General features: G+C 35.6%; 2 protein-coding genes across 2 annotated transcripts; both read right to left on the reverse strand.

Annotated features, from left to right (window-relative positions):
- Positions 1 to 1,841: 1,841 nt before the first annotated feature.
- On the reverse strand, positions 1,842 to 3,336 carry LOC139887912 (uncharacterized). Its single transcript, XM_071870960.1, has 2 exons — positions 2,790 to 3,336; positions 1,842 to 1,900 (listed from the first exon to the last, which is right to left on the reverse strand). The coding sequence occupies exons 1-2, from the start codon at positions 3,334 to 3,336 to the stop codon at positions 1,842 to 1,844; spliced, it is 606 nt and encodes a 201-aa protein (XP_071727061.1).
- Positions 3,337 to 4,044: 708 nt separating this feature from the next.
- Positions 4,045 to 4,785, reverse strand: LOC139887913 (uncharacterized). Its single transcript, XM_071870961.1, has one exon. The coding sequence runs from the start codon at positions 4,783 to 4,785 to the stop codon at positions 4,045 to 4,047; it is 741 nt and encodes a 246-aa protein (XP_071727062.1).
- Positions 4,786 to 19,744: the final 14,959 nt, after the last annotated feature.

A 19,744-nucleotide genomic window follows, 5' to 3' on the forward strand; every position in this document is an offset into this window, starting at 1 on the left:
TTGTTTAAGGGTTATGATTAAGACCTCTATCCTCAAATCTATAGCGTTAGCCATGCAAGACCAAGTGGCAAATAACGACATAAGTTAACCCGGTGTCAGAGTGTCACGCCGGTTGGTGTTAGTCAAGTTTTTTGTGATGAGAAGAAAAGAACAACTCGATTTATTTTCAGCCAATCAAAATTTTACAAAGATATATATCTATATTATTTGATTTATTTTTTTCTATACTACTCTAATCAAATTTTACCACATCACTTAAAATCTTCACACTCATATTTAATACAAAAAATAACACACACGTTTATTTGTTTTCACTCTATGACATTGCCACGTCATAGTCAAACCACCACTTTTTACCTTTTTAGAGCACCATTTGCCTCCACGTTGCGGTCATAGTTAATGGTGGTTTAATGGCCTATCGGTATTGAGGTGCCCTTTTAACTTTGAGGTTAAAGTCCTCGGATCAACATTATGCATATAATCGTTTAAAAATCATGTCTAGTGTTGCGCGGTTACCCAAAAAACCACCTCTTTATTTTGAACATCTTGTAAAAATGAGTTTGTTGAGTAGCTGGCCCAATTAAAAGATAAGAGCCCATTTCTAATTTAACCGGAGTTGATATGCAACTAGCGTTGAGAATTTACCGGTGAAGTTCTCCGGCTGGCGAGGGGACTCCCGGCAAATACGCCCGAAAAGACGTTGTCAATTACCGAGTGCTCGATTACAACGATCCTGCAGCTCTCAACGAGCTCTTTATTCGTGCTTACAATCACTCTCATTGGGTTATTAATAAGGTTATTTTTTGCTCATTTCTCATGTTTTTTTGAAGAATGGATTATGTTACTAACTCTTTGATTACGAAAATTGTTTCAATATGTGGTTAATCAAACGGCGGCGAGTAAGCTGAAGGATATACGTGGTGCTGTTTGATGTGTGTTTGGTGTACGCCAACTGTTTGATGAAATGTCAAACTGTACGTGGTTTTGTACTCTTGTCATATCATATGGTTAGGCAGGGGTGTCTTCGAGGCATGTGCAAAGTTTGCAGTCGCACAGGGCCCGAAAATTTTAGGGGCCCAAAATTTTCTAAATTCTATGGAGTATATAACTATACACAATCTGTTAATATATTTCTAAAAAGATCCATGAAGCGCGAACAAAGGTTATTAAAATTGATATAGTGGCTTTTTTATTATTATTAAACTTCTGTATGTATTACATTTTTTTGCCATTGATGACTTTAGAAAACTTGCAAAATAAGTGGTCTCCATAGAATTAGTTGGTTCGCAAAACAAATCAAACCCAAGTCAAACCAAAAAATATTTAACGTTTAAGGGCCCTCCTATATATCTCGCATAGGGCTCTCGGAATCAATGAGACGGCCGTGTGGTTAGGTTACCAGTAACATATGTGAACTGACTGAATCACAATTGCATTTATATGAACTAACAATTACAGTAACAATAATATATAATATAATATATATATAATATTACAATTATATAATATTGTTATTGATATAAGAATTTCAAGTGTATTGATATTGTATAAGTACATTAGTATATAAATACTTTTTCAGAAGCTGCTAGCCTATAAATACTCCGTTTGCAATTACAGGTTGTGTTAAATGCCATTACTAGGCCATTTGAGATGGGCACCGGCAAGTGGCAACAGATCTACAAATGTCAAATTTAACTATAAACTACAAATCTATATATACTCTTAATTACATCATATTCATCGATGAAAAATTAAAATGACTTATTTGTTATTGGTACCTTATACTTCATTGTTAAATATACTCCGCTTTCAGATAAACTCTGGCATACACTTAACAAGCTTTATGTAGAATAGTCGTAAATGCTAGATAATCTGCGAGCCGGTCCTGGTTTGTTCCCATCTGTAAGTAACCACAAAATAAAAGTGAAATAAAAAGTCCATTCAAGTATCTATTATTTTCCTCAAACACGAACTATTCTGCAACTTTTTTATCGTCTAATGATGTTATAAAACCATTCAGGCCTGCCTGAGTAGTCACCGAGTTGCCCAATGAATCACACCACCCGGGTTCAATTCCTGGCTATCCCAAATTGTTCAAAAAGGGAGTGTGACTAGAGTGTGCGCATAATGCGCAATTCACCCGGTACCAGGTCTCGCGCTCGGGGGGCTTGATTACCCGAGGTTTTACCTTCTATGGGGGAGCCAATGTGCTCGTTCATAGGAGGGTTTCCTCGCTTACAAAAAAAAAAAAAAAAAAAAAAAAAAAAAAAAATCCATAGGTTCTCAAATCTTGTTTATCTAACGGGAGACTTTACTGGCTTTCATCCGATAATTATCTAAGTAACGGTTAACTGAATTATCACGTGACTTTTTCCACACTTTTTTTTTGCCACCTCAAGAAGATAGAAAGGGAAATTTTTTGCCACCTCTTATATATATATCTTAGCTCCGCCTCAACTCCCAACATGTTTACGTATAGTAATGATTTATCATAATCTTACGTAATTAAATATTAACACATGGTAAGATTGAGAATCACAATTACTAGTGAGAATTAAAAAAAAATGGTAAAATCGACCTTCTGGCGGGCCTACACCCACGGGTCCCACTGTAAATATGTAAGAGGAAAATTGCGTAAACCGTACTTAAAGGGACATGGGTTTGGGATTGAACTACTAAAGAGAATACGTGGATTGCGGTCAAGTCACAATCTCAAAGTAGGAGGATGATCCTTGTTATGAAATGATAGGATAAAAAATTATTTTTCATTTATGTAGTAATGCCCTTACCTGCATATTTAGCCTTGTAGTCTTTCCAAAGTTCATCCACGGGCTTCCCAGTTAATTCTTGAAAATACGAGTCATCGTAGCTAGTTTTCATCTTCTTATATAATTTCGCCACGAAGTCTGGGGTAACAGAATCACAATACTCGAGAAAACGGGCCGTTTCACCATACCCATGATCCCACTTATCCCCGGTTCCTGGTTTTGCAAATCCAGGTTGCATCAGGTCCGCTTTTATTTTTGTATAATCTGCGGACCCTTCTTGCAACCCTGGGTTCGCTGTACCGTCCCCACCCCATTGCAAAACATGGGTCATTTCATGGTACATAACGGCCGTGAATTCCTTTTTAACGTCCCATGCCCCTTCTCCTGTGTACGTTTCTATTTTCGTATTACTAAAATTAATATTATTCCCTCCCCACATTAACGCGACACCCTTATCGCCATCTTTAAGATCATCAATAAAAACGTTTACAGATTCTATTGGTTTTCGTTCAGTGGGGTCTTCTGTTTGGAAGACTTTGGACCATATAAAGTTGACACTTTCTTCCATTATTTGTTTCGTGTATGGAACTCCGATATCTTTCTCGAAACGTTGCCCCCCGGGAGTGTCTGGAACAACGTTTGTTACCTTGTAATTAACGGCATAGGTTCCATAAAAAGATAATGAGAAGGTTAGGAGGGTTAACAGGATAAAGAAATTGGTAGCCATGAATCATGTATCGAGTCAAATGGCATGAAATTGAAGTTTCATAAAAGTTAAATACATATGATGGATTCTATTTATGTAAATTCTATTGCAGCTTGTATGAAAATGGATTCTATTTTTAGTAAATATATTGAAATTGATTGATGGGGATTTTTTGGCTTGAATATGGCCATGGATTTTAGAAAATGAGGAGTTCAGATTTAAAATATTATTTGATGTATAGATTGAATGAATTCGATTGACTATATTAGTCGGAAAAACTTCATGTTTTCTAGTCGTTAAGTTATGTTGAAAACACACTTGACACTCCTAACACTAATTTCAAGTTTTGCCACATTAAGAAGAGTATCAAGTAGGAGTGAGTGTGTAAACAAATGAATATGAAGTTATTAACCTAATAATTAACAAAGGAAAATCCATTAATAACAGATGTTTTAGTAAATTTGTGAATATAACAGTGTCAATGGTATTTATCATATGCTCTTAATCACACATTAGACAAGCCCATAAAACAATTACAGTACATCATAAATATAATTACATTTGACAAGGTTATGTTGTAACGTTAACGCTGTAAACGTTACCATATTTAGCCTTGTACTCTTTCCATAGTTGCTCTAACGGTTTCCCCGTTAACTGTCTCCAAAAGGCGACATCATAAGCATTCCTCATCATTTTGTTTAACCTTGCCACAAAACCTGGTGCTAGACTATCACAGTACTCAAGAAAACGGGCCGTTTCACCATACCCATGATCCCACTTATCCCCTGTTCCTGGTTTTGCAAATCCAGGTTGCATCAGATTCGCTTTTATTTTTGAAAAATCCGCAACACCTTCTTGTAATCCTCCGGGCGCTCGCCCCCCTCCACCCCATTGTAAAACATGAGTCATTTCGTGGTACACAACGGCCGTGTACTCTTTTCTGACGTCCCAATTCCCGCTACCTCTGTACCCTGCCAATTGAGTAGTACTCACATTAATATTGTTCTCACCCCATGTAAGTGCAACACCGCCATCGCCTGGTCTGAATTGGGAGACATAAAGATTCACGAACGGTATATTTTTTCGTTCTGGAGGGGCGTTTTGTTGGAAGACAGTGGACCATATAAAGTTGTTAGCTTGCCCCATTACTTGCTTTATGTAGGCAGCTCCAATTTCTCTCTCGAAACGTTGTCCACCGGGCGTTTGTGGGACCGTATTGATCACTCTGTAGTCAACTGTTAAGGTGCCGTGGATAGATAATGAGAAGGTTAGAAGAATACTTAGGAGATGATATGAATATGGAGCTGCCATGGATCATCTAGAGAATCAAAGTGATCATGTGTTAATCAAAAGTGTAATGTAATAAACACGATTATATATACATAATTACGTACACAATGTATATGATTTAATTTTATTTATGTAAATTCTGGTTCATGCTTTCTATGAGGTATAAAACAGGTTGATGGGTTTTTTTCCTAAATATGGCAAATCAGTTGTGCTAAGCCTTATTTTCATTTCACGTGTGGAATTATAGTTACATGGGGATTGAAAATTTAAGTATATATAACTATAAAACTAGGTTTTTAACCCGTGTGATATATGTGCGTTAAAAAAATATAAGTTTAATGACTAATTAGTATCTTGGTTAGTTAGAGTTTGCAAATAAAAATAATAGTAACAACGAGAAAAACAAAACTCGCGCTTCACTGCGGGATTTCTTAATCGTTTAATAGTCAGTTAGGTGAACGTTTAAAAAATAAAGAAATAAAAAAAAAAATTATTACTTTACTTTTGTTAAAGAAAAAAGGCAATTACCATGTTGTTCGGTGTTGTGTGGTCTAAACGGTTGGATTATTGGTGTGCACCAAACAAATAATCGAGAAGATTTAACATTTAGCCGATTTATTACTTTTATCACTATCCTCAATAATAATAACTAGTTTACGAACCCTAACTTTGAGCCGGGTGTTCGGTTTTCAATGTATTTTATTGCATTTAATTTGTAAAATTATTTCGTTGCTAACGATGATGTCGTTGAAGCGCAACTCGAGTCGAACTAAAAGGTATAACCCGTGAAAGATTTAAATGTTATTTTAAATTAACAATATATGTGCATCTCCGCGTTTCGCTATGGAATTGTCAACTTTTAAAAATTTAACGCAAAATCAACGTGTATGAAAAGTACCCCAAATATTTAGCTTTTTTTAAAAAGCGTCCGTTTTGCGTATAGTTAGTGACATTGTGTTCCTAAAATTATTTCGAGTATAACGATGGTGTCGGAAAAATTTAACTCGTTGCGAGCGAGAAGATATGACCTGTTGAATATTTAGGTGGAGTTTATTTAAGATTTTTTTTTTATAAAAATGATTATTTAACACTTTACCCCCTGTTTGAGGGTCGATTTGAATTTTTGGAAAAAGTGTGGGGGGGCTTTGTTGGTGAAATGAAATTTAGTTAAATTTTTTTTTTAAAAAGGTAAAAAATCGAAAATATCTCTATTTACTATTCATAGTTTTTGTCTATTAGATATAGTTAGTATAATATAATAATAATAATAATAATAATAATAATAATAATAATAATAATAATAATAATAATAATAATGAGTATAGATTCTTTTTAATTATTTATTAAAGTTCACAAAACACGCATGGACACCCCCAGAAAACCCTTTAAATCCAAGTCGTGCAAGTGGTAACTGTTGCCGTCACTGATATACAGATGTGTTTGTGTGTGTATGAAATTGTTAGTTTACTGCTATAGAGATAATGGAAGCAAATTGATTTCAGCTTTATTTGACTGTCCAATATACAGATGTCTTGCGGTTGATGGCGTCATTAGAAGGAGGGTTACTTGTGGTTAGGTTTAGATTTACGATCTACGTTTTTTAGAGCTGAGATAATAATAATATTTTTGGGATGCCCACAAGGTGTTTGTTAAAAGTCCCCAATGAGTTTTAACTTGGCTTCATGGTTTTAATTATATTACGGTGTATGAGGTTTTTGCATCTGTCTTTTTAGCTATGCACTACAACTAAAGGTTGTGTGTAGCTATGTCACATGCCGCTGTGAAGTTTCATTGTCCCTTTGTGGGTCTTAGTGGCTGTCAAAATGGGAGTGGAAATGGGCTTGTTAGAAGTTCTCTTATCAAGCATCTTAGTGATCGTCATTGTGGTATCGCTCGACATTCTCTTACTTCTAATTTGGGTGTTTATACTGAGGCTGATGTTACCTTTAGGCGTATGGGGATTTGGTTATGTGGTGTTTGCTACAAAACACACACGGTACGTGCTAAGTGCCGTCATGGTAGGGGCCCAGATGTGCCTCCCCCCGATGAGGGAAATGGTGTTGTTCGTTTTGTACTTAATAATTTTACCAAGCCACTAGCCCCCTCTTCTCCTGCTCGACTTTGTATTGAGGATGGTTCGGTGCGTAATCATAACGATGGTTTTGACGTGGCTCTCCTTGATCGTTTGTTCTCTAAGGGGTTTCGCACGGTTAAGTCTATCCCTCCCAAGTGTCGTTTAGGGTTTTCTCGGGTTTTGAAAGGTGCTCTTGATAAGGTGATCTCTAAGCCTGATGACATTTCTAGTTGGGTCTCTTTGTTGGTGTTACCCCTTTGTACCCTTAAAACCTTTCGGCCACGGAGTTGTCGTGAGTCTAGGTCTTCGATAAAGCGTCGGCATCAGGAAGAGAATATTTCTCGTGCTATTTGCTCTTGGGGGACAGCGGGTGGAAGTTTACAGCTTGTGAGGGAGTATTTCGCAGAGGATTCTCCTATGTTGTCAGTGGCTAGTGATGAGGTCCTTGATTTGGAAGAGCGTAATATTAAGCAGTGTCGTAGGAAGATTTGCGATGGCCATTACACCGCTGCAGCTCGTGTTCTTTCTTCATCAGGCGTTGCTCCTTATAATGACGCCACGCTGGCGGACTTGCTGTCTAAGCATCCTTCTTCTATAGCTCCATCCTTGCCTGATATGCCGGTTGATCACCTACACCTCGTTACGACTTCTGCTGTTGTTTTGGGCCAGATTAAAAGTTTTCCTCGGGGCACATCATGTGGTAGGGATGATTTACGTGCACAACACCTTATGGATTGCTTGAGTGGTGCTGCTGTGGCAGTCTCAGATGAGTTGGTTGGCTCTATTACCGGGGTCGTTAATCTCTTTCTAGCTAGAAGGTGCCCTATGGGATTAGGAGAGTATATAGCTAGTGCTCCCCTCACACCGCTTGTCAAGCCCGGCGGTGGCATTCGTCCTATAGCTGTGGGTACTGTTTGGCGACGTCTTGTTTCGAAGGTTGGCGCTACTATGGTTGGCCAGTCTTTGGGAAGTTACTTCGATGGTCTTCAATTTGGTGTTGGTGTTTCTTCAGGTGGTGAGGCTATTCTTCATGCTGTGAATCGGTTGATTGAGGATCGTGGCTCTGATGTTGGCCTCTCTATGTTATTAGTTGATTTTCAAAATGCATTCAATCTTGTTGATCGTACGTTCATGTTACATGAAGTTCGCCGCCTTTGTCCGAGCATTTCTCAGTGGGTTGAATTTTGCTACTTTAATCCAGCAAGATTGTATTATGAGAACCACACCTTATGGTCTTCTCAGGGGGTGCAACAGGGTGATCCCCTTGGTCCGCTACTTTTTGCTTTGGTCTTACAACCCTTGGTTTCTAAAATCAGAGATAATTTTGAGGTTTGTCTTCAGGCGTGGTATTTGGATGATGGCACTATTATTGGGGACACTTTGGTGGTGGGGAAGGTTTTGCATTTGATTATGGGGGATGGGCCTCGTTTTGGGCTTCATCTCAACGTTGAAAAAACAGAAATTTTCTGGCCTACGGAGGACCCTCGCAGCAGGCAAGTAGGTGTCTTTCCTCCTAATATTGCTCGACCTTTAAATGGTGTTAAGTTGCTTGGGACCCCCGCAAGTTCCGATCTTGGTTTTAGTAGTGAACTGGTGATGCAAAGGTTGACCAAGTCCATTGCGCTTATGGATAAGGTTGCTAAGCTTGATGATCCTCAGTGTGAGTTGTTGTTGCTTAGGGCATGTACGGGAGTTTCTAAACTCTACTTTACCTTGCGTACTTGTCCTCCTAGTATATTTGAGGCGGCTCAACGCGCTTTCGATGGAGCCCTTCGATCTTCCTTGGAGCGTATTGTTACTGCTTCAGGGCCTGGGTTTGGTGATTGGCAGTGGCGGCTTGCCACCTTGCCATTTGCATTTGGAGGGCTTGGTGTTTATTCTGCGGGAGATGTTCGTCATTATGCTTTTCTGGCTTCTCGATTATAGTCTGCTGGGTTGCAGACCAAGCTCCTACGTCATGCGGGTATTGTTGGTCTTGGTCGTGCTTTTGAAGATGCATTGGGTCTGTTTAATAAAACGGTTGGGTTTGATATTTTAGGTAATCAGAGTGAGGTCGCTGCCCCCATACTCATGAAGAAATTGGCAGATGTTTATTTCACAAAGGTTACCGCTTCTGCAGAATCCACTTTTTCATTATCTCCCCGACAATCGGCCTTATGGAAATCGCAGCAGGGTGATCACACCTCTGCTTGGCTAAGGGCAGTCCCTATTTTGGGGTTGGGTCAGACGATGAACGCAAAGACTTACCGATGTGTGTTGTGCTACCGGTTGGGTGTTCCATTGTTCTCTATCTCGACGGCATGCTCTGCCTGTTCAAGGGTTTTTACTGGGGATATTTTCGGGGATCACGCGGTGTCTTGTGATGGTATGGTGGGTATTAAGCATCGACATAATGTTGTTCGGGATTCCCTTGTTGATGTTTGTTATCGATATGGGATTTCAGCGAGAAAGGAGGTTGACATTGGGTTGTCTGGAGGGAACGACAGGGCCCTCAGACCTGCAGATGTGTTACTTTATTCCTGGGATTGTGGTCGCGATGTTTGTGTTGACTTGACAGGGTCTTCTCCTTTGACACAGTCTGGGCTTTCTGACTTTGTCCCTGGACGTGCGGTGGTTGATGCGGCTCGTCGGAAGCGGGTCAAGTACGAATCTAGCTGTCAGGCGATTGGTTATGGTTTCATTCCTTTCTCATTTTCTTCCCTTGGGGAATTAGAAAAGGATGCTGTTTCTTTACTAAAGCGGGTTCAGAAGAGTTCGATGGCGCAAGATATTGGTGCCGGTGCTGCTGCTCATATTTTTACTAGGATAGATTTTGCTATTGCTAGAGGTGTGGGGGCCCAGATTGTCTCTAGGCTTCCCAATAATTTTTTGTAAGTTTTAATACTTTTAAGTTTATAATAATAATAATAATAATAATAATAATAATAATAATAATAATAATAATAATAATAATAATAATAATAATAATAATAATAATAATAATTTAATAATAAATATTAAATCAATAGTACTCCGTAATAATTATACATATAGTTTCTTAGTGCACAATTTTCAAGTACCTCCTAGTTGATCTTTGATCGGTTCGTTTTATAAATTTGCAATAATAAAATATAAATAATAAATATAAATATGTTGAACCAAGCGTACTCAATAAGCTTCCTATTCTTCCTTCTTCCTTAGAATAATTCAAAGAGTAAAAAGAAACCTGACATTAGCTTTTAACTCCCTAAAAGCATTTTTATTTTGTACTTCTTTTCTCATCTTTTCAACTCCCTGTGAAAACAAACCTCTCCACTCCAACTCATCCCTAATCAGATAGCCGTCGCGAAACCACCATATAATAGCCACTGTGAATCACCATGAAACCGTCGTTATAACTACCCAACCGTCTCCATCTCACAGATCTGGACACCTCCACCTTCGTCGACACCATGAAATTGCCGTCATCATCGGTGTTCTTCCTTTACGCTCCAAAATACGTCAACTATAAGCCGCCACGCTCCACAAATTTTGCGGCAGGAAAGTTTCTTTTTGACCGGAAAAAGTATTTTTCCAATGCATTTTTGAACTCAACTTTAACCCGGTCATCTTTTCGATTTCACCAAGTCGGTATCACAGTTATCTATTATCCAGAGTTATTCAATTACATATGTTCTTTTCTTTCCCCATCTTCCATCACCAAAATCTTTAATGCAAATAATTTTTAAACTGATTTTTAGTGTTGATGACAGATCCGGGCGGATCTTCACATCTGTTATGCTTCTGGTGTGGTGTTAATGTTTCGCCGGCGGCATGTGGTGGCGCCTGCAGGTGGTAAATGGCGGTGATGGCAGCTAGAGGTGGTGATGGTGGCAGGGTAGGAGGTTAATGGTGGTAGAAGGTGTAGTGTTGGTGGCAAGAAGTATTATAGTTATTAAATTATGGTAGTAAATAGACGAAAATGCCCACGTGTGGTTAAAAGACAGTATTACCCTCGTGAACAGTGATTGATCATCAAAAATAGTATTATGTATAATGATAAATGAAAAGAGAAAGTTGTTGGTGCATAAATGTAAAACCCTCGTTCATTTGGACTACATTAGAAAACATAAAGTATTACAATGTGTTTACATCCGTACGGATAGAGCATTGTAGCACGGATGTGTTACATCCGTACGGATGCCGGATACATCCGTACGGAAAGACCTGCAATCTCTATATATAGGCTTGTTCGGGTTCCTTGTCAAGGTTACGAACCCTAACACGATTTATTGTGCTCCTAAACATTTACCATCAACCCTAATCGATTCCAAAATGTTCCAAGTCGTATATAAAGTTAATCGATCATCTAATCAAGTGTTTTCGACATATAAACACTATATCGAGGATCCCGCACTCGATATAGCTTCAAACGGTTGTTAAATGCTGTTTAAACGTTCCAACAGAGTGGAATCAGAGCTTGTGTGTGTCAAAACAGAGTGTTTTTGTCGAATTCAAATTTTGACTATTGTATTTTTGGGTTTTTAATCGTTTTTGGAGAAAGTTGTGATTCTGCAAGTTAAATCTGTGTTTTTATTTTTGTTTTAGGTTTCTAAAGTGTTTTTTAGTCATATTAACATTCTACATTAAGATTTTAGTCATGATTTAAGGTCAGAGATCAATTTGGAACATAAACCCTTATTTGCTTCCGTTTTCTGATCTGCAAAATCAAGACACCATATGTACAGATTGTAGTGACCCGAACTTTTTCATGTTTATATATATTAAATGAAATTGATATTCATATGATTAAGTATTTCCAACATGTTAAGCAATCAAACTTGTTAAGACTTGATTAATTGAAATAGGTTTCATATAGACAATTGACCACCCAAGTTGACCGGTGATTCACGAACGTTAAAACTTGTAAAAACTATATGATGACATATATATGGATATATATAGTTAACATTATATTATGATAAGTGAGTATCTCATTAGGTATGTTAACAATGAGTGATATACATAAAATGAGTTTATTGAATTAAGAAACTCGAAACGATATATATAACGATTATCGTTATAACAACATCTTACTAAATACATATGAATCATATTAAGATATTGTTACACTATGTTTAAATATGATAAATGATAAGTAAACATATCATTAAGTGTATTAACAATGAACTAAATATGTAAAAACAAGACTACTAACTTAAGGATTTCGAAACGAGTCATATATGTAACGATTATCGTTGTAACGACATTTAAATGTATATATATATCATATTAAGATATATTAATACATAATAATATCATGATAATATAATAATTTAACATCTCATTAGATATTATAAACAATGGGTTAACAACATTTAACAAGATCGTTAACTTAAAGGTTTCAAAACAACACTTACATGTAACGACTAACGATGACTTAACGACTCAGTTAAATGTATATACATGTAGTGTATTATGTTGTAATAATACACTTTTGGAAGACTTCAAGACACATATCAAAGTACTTCTATTTAACAAAAATGCTTACAATTACATTCACGTTCAATTTCATCAACAATTCTACTCGTATGCAACCGTATTCGTACTCGTACAATACCCAGCTCCTAGACGTATATACTATTGGTATATACACATAATAATTCAACTATTAGCAGACCTAGATAGTCAACAAACATGTGGAGCCAACAATTAGACAACTAGCATGACTTATGAGCAAGGAAACAAAAATAAGAACTCCTTTTAACCCCACTCACCTTCACCACTCACCACCTACTCCATTTCACTTCCAATTTTCTTCCTAATTCTCTCTCAAAACACATACACTCTTCCACGAACGTCTAAGTTACCATTTTTTCAGCAAAAATTATCAAATACAAGCTTTGGTTATTACCTATAATCATCATAAAAACAATTACTCCAGAACACATCAAGAACACTTCCAAGTTTACAAGTTTACTTCCAAGTTTCCTAATCCATTCCAAGCAATCATCTAAGATCAAGAAACCTTTGTTATTTACATTAGGTTATCTTTCTAAATCAAGGTAATATTCATATTCAAGCTTTGATTCAATTTCTATAACTATAACTATCTTAATTCGAGTAATAATCTTACTTGAACTTGTTTTTGTGTCATGATTCTATTTCAAGAACTTCCAAGCCATCAAAGATCCTTTGAAGCTCAAGTTATTTTTTCATCATTTTCAGTAGGTTTACCTACTAAACTTGAGGTAGTAATAATGTTCATAACATCATTCGATTCATATATGTATAACTATCTTATTCGAAGATTTGAACATGTAATCACTAGAACATAGTTTAGTTAATTCTAAACTTGTTCGCAGACAAAGTTAATCCTTCTAACTTGACTTTTAAAATCAACTAAACACATGTTCTATATCTATATGATATGCTAACTTAATGATTTAAAACCTGAAAACACGAAAAATGCCGTAAAACCGGATATATGCCGTCGTAGTAACACCGCGGGCTGTTTTGGGTTAGTTAATTAAAAACTATGATAAAATTTGATTTAAAAGTTGTTCTTCTGGGAAAATGATTTTTCTTATGAACATGAAACTATATCCAAAAATCATGATTAAACTCAAAGTGGAAGTATGTTTTCCAAAATGGTCATCTAGACGTCATTCTTTCGACTGAAATGACCACCTTTACAAAAATGACTTGTAATCTATATTTCCGATTGTAAACTTATATTTTTCTGTTTAGATTCATAAACTTAAGTTCAATATGAAACCATAGCAACTTGAATCACTCAAAACGGATTTAAAACGAAGAAGTTATGGGTAAAACAATATTGGATAATTTTTCTTGTTGTAGCTACGTGAAAATTGGTAACAAATCTATATTAATCATATCCTAGCTAACTCATATTGTATTATACATGTATTCTAATATATTATGTAATCTTGGGATACCATAGACACGAATACAATGTTTTGACATATCATATCGACCCATCTATATATATATATTTCGGAACAACCATAGACACTCTAAATGCAGTAATGTTGGAGTTAGCTATACAGGGTTGAGGTTGATTCTAAAATATTATATATACTTTGAGTTGTGATCTAGCCTGAGGCTTGTATACATGAGGTCGTGGATTGATTCGAGATAATATATATTGCTTTATTTTTCTATACATCTAACTGTGGACAACTAGTTGTAGGTTACTAACGAGGACAGCTGACTTAATAAACTTAAAACATTAAAACGTATTAAAAATGTTGTAAATATATTTTGAACATACTTTGATATATATGTACATATTTGTTATAGATTCGTGAATCGACCAGTGGCCAAGTCTTACTTCCCGACGAAGTAAAAATCTGTGAAAGTGAGTTATAGTCCCACTTTTAAAATCTAATATTTTGGGATGAGAATACATGCAGTTTTATAAATGTTTTACAAAATAGACACAAGTAAATGAAACTACATTCTATGGCTGGATTATTAAACCGAATATGCCCCTTTTTAGTCTGGTAATCTAAGAATTAAGGAACAGACCCCCTAATTGACGCGAATCCTAAAGATAGATCTATTGGGCCCAACGAGCCCCATCCAAAGTACCGGATGCTTTAGTACTTCGAATTCATTATGTCCGAAGGGAGTCCCGGAATGATAGGGGATATTCTATATGCATCTTGTTAAGGTCGGTTATCAGGTGTTCACCATATGAATGATTTTTATCTCTATGTATGGGATGTATATTGAAATATGAAATCTTTTGGTCTATTATTACGATTTGATAAATATATAGGTTAAACCTATAACTCACCAACATTTTTGTTGACGTTTAAAGCATATTTATTCTCAGGTGATTATTAAGAGCTTCCGCTGTTGCATGCTAAAATATGGACAAGATTTGGTGTCAGCATGCTTGTATAATATTGTTTAAAACTGCATTCGAGATTTACTTTGTTGTAACATATTAATATTGTAAACCAATATGTATTGGTAGTGTGTAAGTGTGATATTTTAGATTATCATTTCTGGATAATCTAGGTGGTGACTTTTTAACCTTGTCGATAAAATAAGGGTTATGGTTTGTGTGACGACCCGGAAATTTCTGACCAAATTTAAATTTAAAATTTATATGATTTTGACCAAGGATTCACGAACAAATATTTGTAACTAGAAATGAATAAAAATATATATAAATATATATTTTATAATGTGATAAAAATATAATAATAACTTAGTCATAAAACGTTTAGATTTAAAATAATATTATTATATATATTATGTGACACCGCTGATTTTTTTTAAATACGTGGCGAAAGCACAATATTAATTAAATACGATATCCACATTAACTATTGTTAATACAACTTGTGTCACGTGTCATTACAAGATACTTGTTTATACGGAGAAGACATATTTGCAATAAGTTTAAAAAAGATTATTGTTTTCATAAAGCAAGACAACATCAGAGTTGACTCCTGTCAAACATAACATCACCATGCCCGTCTTCTCCCAAAAGCAATATCTACAAGCTACAACCTGCAGGGAGGAGATGGAGGGGAGTTAGCACGAAGCTAAGTGAGTACGACTAACTACATGCCATAGCATACAGAAGTGTTATACTAATCATGTCACATAGTCTAATACACAAACATCACCCAGTAGTGCAGTCTACAGAGACTCCGGCGGTTCGGCCAAACCATTAACCTCCAGTTGATAGGGCTGGGGTTTACTGGAAGTTCCTCCTACATACCGTGCTGCATAAATCATCCACACACGATGAACGCGTCATTCAAACATATACTACACGGATGTAAATAGGCTACCACATGAGGAACCCAACCCGCATGTTGATCTCTCCTATCGAATTAGGCTACCACAAGATAGGGACGCACTGGGTTCCAACAGGCAAGCATCAACCAACATGCAGTCATCACAAGGAACTAACTAATCACAACAATAAGTATATCTAACAAGCATGTCAATCATAATATAACATGCTACTATATACTATATTCTCTAGTCAGTCCCACTCACCAATTACCAGCAAACGAGAAGGTATTCAGCTATCTAATCACTGAACCTTCTCTGTCTCCTTTTCTCCTGAGAAAACATATACACAAGTTAATTTATGTTCATTAACATCAAATAACACAATATATAAATTTTTGTCCGTTAACTTATGCACTTTCAAAATTTACATCATAAACATCAAAATACAAACGGGCAGCATAACGGCTAAAAATCAACACTTAGGTAAAATATTCTGCCCTGGACACTCAGTCAGTCGACTGACTCTTACAGTCGGTCGACTGTCTACACAACTGGTCGACTGACCTTCCCAGTCGGTCTATTCATTTGGTATTACATTAATCGGCCGAAGGTACATCTCAGTCGATCAGTTCACTCAACAGTCGGTCGGTTGTCTTAGTCAATCGGCCGGTTCAACCCTCAGTCGGTCGACTGTCGACCGACAGTCAGCCGACTGTGTTCATCTTCATCAGAAACTGAACAAAGGCTACGAACTTCACGATGAAATCCTCAAATCTCGATCTAGAGCTCGTTTTAAACACCAAAATTGACCACAACTTGTTCACTACTTGTTTTAGACTCAAAACCCACAACAATTCGACCATAACAACACTTAAATCACTTATTTTGACACAAATTTACACTTTTATGAAAACTAACACAAAACCTTAAATTTCTCAAAGATTAGAGTATGGAAGCTTGTGATTCTTACCTTAAAAGAATCAGTGAATCACAAGGAATACAAAGATATGAACAATTTGAGCTCTAGCTAAAGATTAAGGATTAGGGTTTGATTGTAGGTGAGGAAGATGAGGAACGGGTGTGTTTGGGAATTTTCTAGAAATGAGAAGAAGAACACAGCCCACTAGTCACTTAATTTAGGTTAATTTCCCACACTGTGCAACACACGGGTATTTATCAGTTATCTGATATCTTTCGTACGTCATTTGGCAACCCAAACGGAGTCCAAATTATATAAACAAACCTGTTCTGTGACCCTTTTCACAAACTGGTTCTAACCACACTATTATTTAATAATAAATATTAAATAAAAATATAAGCATATAATAACGCAATACAAACTTAAGGGTAAAATAGTAATCTTACAACTAGGCCCGATTGAGGATGTTACATATTAGGACGATGATTTTAAGAAGCAAATGACCAAAACACTCAAATGAATAAGTTACACTTTGAGTGGGATAATTTTTCACTGATTTGAGTCTTGTTATTGATAAAGGTACATTACACGAAACGTAAAGTACCAGTTTTCTAAGCGTACGAAAATGCGTTCGAAAAACCGGAACCGGTACTTAAGTCGAGGGTCAACGTACAACACATCGGTGTAAAAATTACAAATCAACTATGCACGAGAATATAATATAATATTTAATTAATTCTAAAGACTAAATATATTATATATTAAATAATATATATTTAAAACATATGTTACAAACAAGTGTCGGTAGCAAATTTTGAGTGCATATTAGCTGGACACTTTTGTCATGCAATCGCATGAAATCAAAGTAGAAACCCCATGCATTCGCATGGGGTGTAAAGTCAGGATACATGCTATAAAGCTCGACGTCTGGTTCATTTCATTTATCTATCTTTCGGTCTCTCTCACAAATACACATATAAATTTATATTTATTATATTATTATTATTATTATTATTATTATTATTATTATTATTATTATTATTATTATTATTATTATTATTTTTATTATTATTATTATTATTATTATTATTATTATTATTATTATTATTATTATTATTATTATTATTATTATTAAGATTGATATTATTATTATTAACCATATTATTAAGAGTATTAGTATTATTATTATTAGTTATGTACATAAAATATTACGACGAGGTCATGAGCGGGTTAGTTCAAGACGAGTTTTGCGAATAGGATAGGGCTAAGGAAATTATGGGTTATAGCTATGGAGGTGATGGGTATGGTTCATGGGTATGCTCGTAAGGTCAATCTAGTGTTTGTCATCTCCGTTGCATTTACGTACCTTTCCTGCAATATTGAATCTCAATATTGATACGTAAGTACTCATAATTTAATTTTTGAATATTAATAGTGTATCCCTGACTAGTGCTCGAGAATATAGGATTATGCATGCTTGTACTTTTGAAATTGTCATTAGATAGGTTATGTTGAATCATGAATTAGTTACATATGCGGTTGAGATAAGGTATAAGATATGCATGTCGTTGGAATGCTAGCGAAAAATTATTAACTTTTCATTTAGAAATCGCGTGATTTCAATGAACGGATTAAAAGATATGGTCAACAGAATTATGGTTAACGTTAATTGAAATTGTGTTTGAAACTGTAAATTAATATTTAAACAACTTGTCTATGAGATTGATAAATTGGATTTTCAAATATTACTAATCGAGTAAATGAATTTCTATATAAGGCACGTTTTATTTTGTTGATCAATTGTCAAAGTTGACTGTCTTATCATGTTTTAAAGCTTTATAAACACTATAATCTGATTTTTACAAGTATTGGAAAACTATGTGAAATAATAAAATATTTTCGATTGCCATGATAATTCAAATATAATATAGCTCCTGAAATAAATAATATTCTGAGTTTGATAAACTATAAATTCGTTCAATTATCAAGACTTATACTATGTTAATAAACATGTATAGATTTAAAGATCATATTGGGTGAGGGTGAGGGTGACTTTTGAGATGACTTTTGTTAACTTTTGCAGGTCGGTCTCGAGTATTAGGATTGTGATACACTATGACCCGACCTAGCTTGTTAGACATGTATTGACCAACATATGTTCTCTAGGTTGAGATCTACGGTTATTTTACATTCCGAGTTTCGATCACATTCCGGTGAATGAATTTATTTGATGCTAAGGTGAGTTTCATTTGCTCCCTTTTTAATTGCTTTTGCAATCTATATTTTTGGGCTGAGAATACATACACTTTATTTTAAACGCAATGGATACAAGTACATACTAAATTCTACACCGAGTTTGAACCTAAAATCCCTTAGCTTTGGTAACTAGTAACTGCCAGTTATAAGAACTGTTGGGTGCGAGTAGTTATATATGGATCCATAGGGCTTGACATCCCCGTCTGTTCCAGGTATAGAAACCCTAGCCTGAACTATAAAACAGACGTATGCTATTTGAGTTTAGTACACGTTAGTTTGCGTGTATTGTACATGTTGGTTGCATGTATGTTAAAACAGGGGTACTTATTATATAGACGTTAAAGTTTAGTTACCAGGGTGCTCAATCTTGTAGAATATTTTGATAAACGTTTCTGGATGAAACAACTGAAATCTTGTGATCCACCTTTATATACAGATTATACGAAACATTAAAACTATGAACTCACCAACCTTTGTGTTGACACTTTTAAGCATGTTTATTCTCAGGTTCCTAGAAGTCTTCCGCTGTTTGCTTATACGTTATACAAGCTATGTGTATGGATTCATACATGCTTTATTCGAAAAAACTTTGCATTCGCAAAATCATCACCATGTATCTTATTTTGACTGCATTGTCAATGGATGTAGTATTGTAAACTATTATTTACGATGATTGTCTATATGTAGAAATCATCAGATGTCAAAGACCTTGGAATTAGATATTTATTTATGGTGTGCCTTTTCAAAAGAATGCAATGTTTACAAAACGTATCATATAGAGGTCATAACCTCACTATGAAATCAATGAATGATGTATTCGTCCAAATGGATTTGGACGGGTCATCACAGTTTGTTTTAAAAACGAATGCAGTCTTTGAAAAACGTTTCATATAGAGGTCAAAACCTCGCAACGAAATCAATTAATATGGAACGTTTATAATCAATATGAACGGGACATTTCACAGATGTATCTTGTATTTGTACGTTTAGCT

The sequence above is a fragment of the Rutidosis leptorrhynchoides genome, chromosome 2, assembly GCF_046630445.1.
Source record: "Rutidosis leptorrhynchoides isolate AG116_Rl617_1_P2 chromosome 2, CSIRO_AGI_Rlap_v1, whole genome shotgun sequence".
NCBI classification, from domain to species: Eukaryota; Viridiplantae; Streptophyta; class Magnoliopsida; order Asterales; family Asteraceae; genus Rutidosis; species Rutidosis leptorrhynchoides.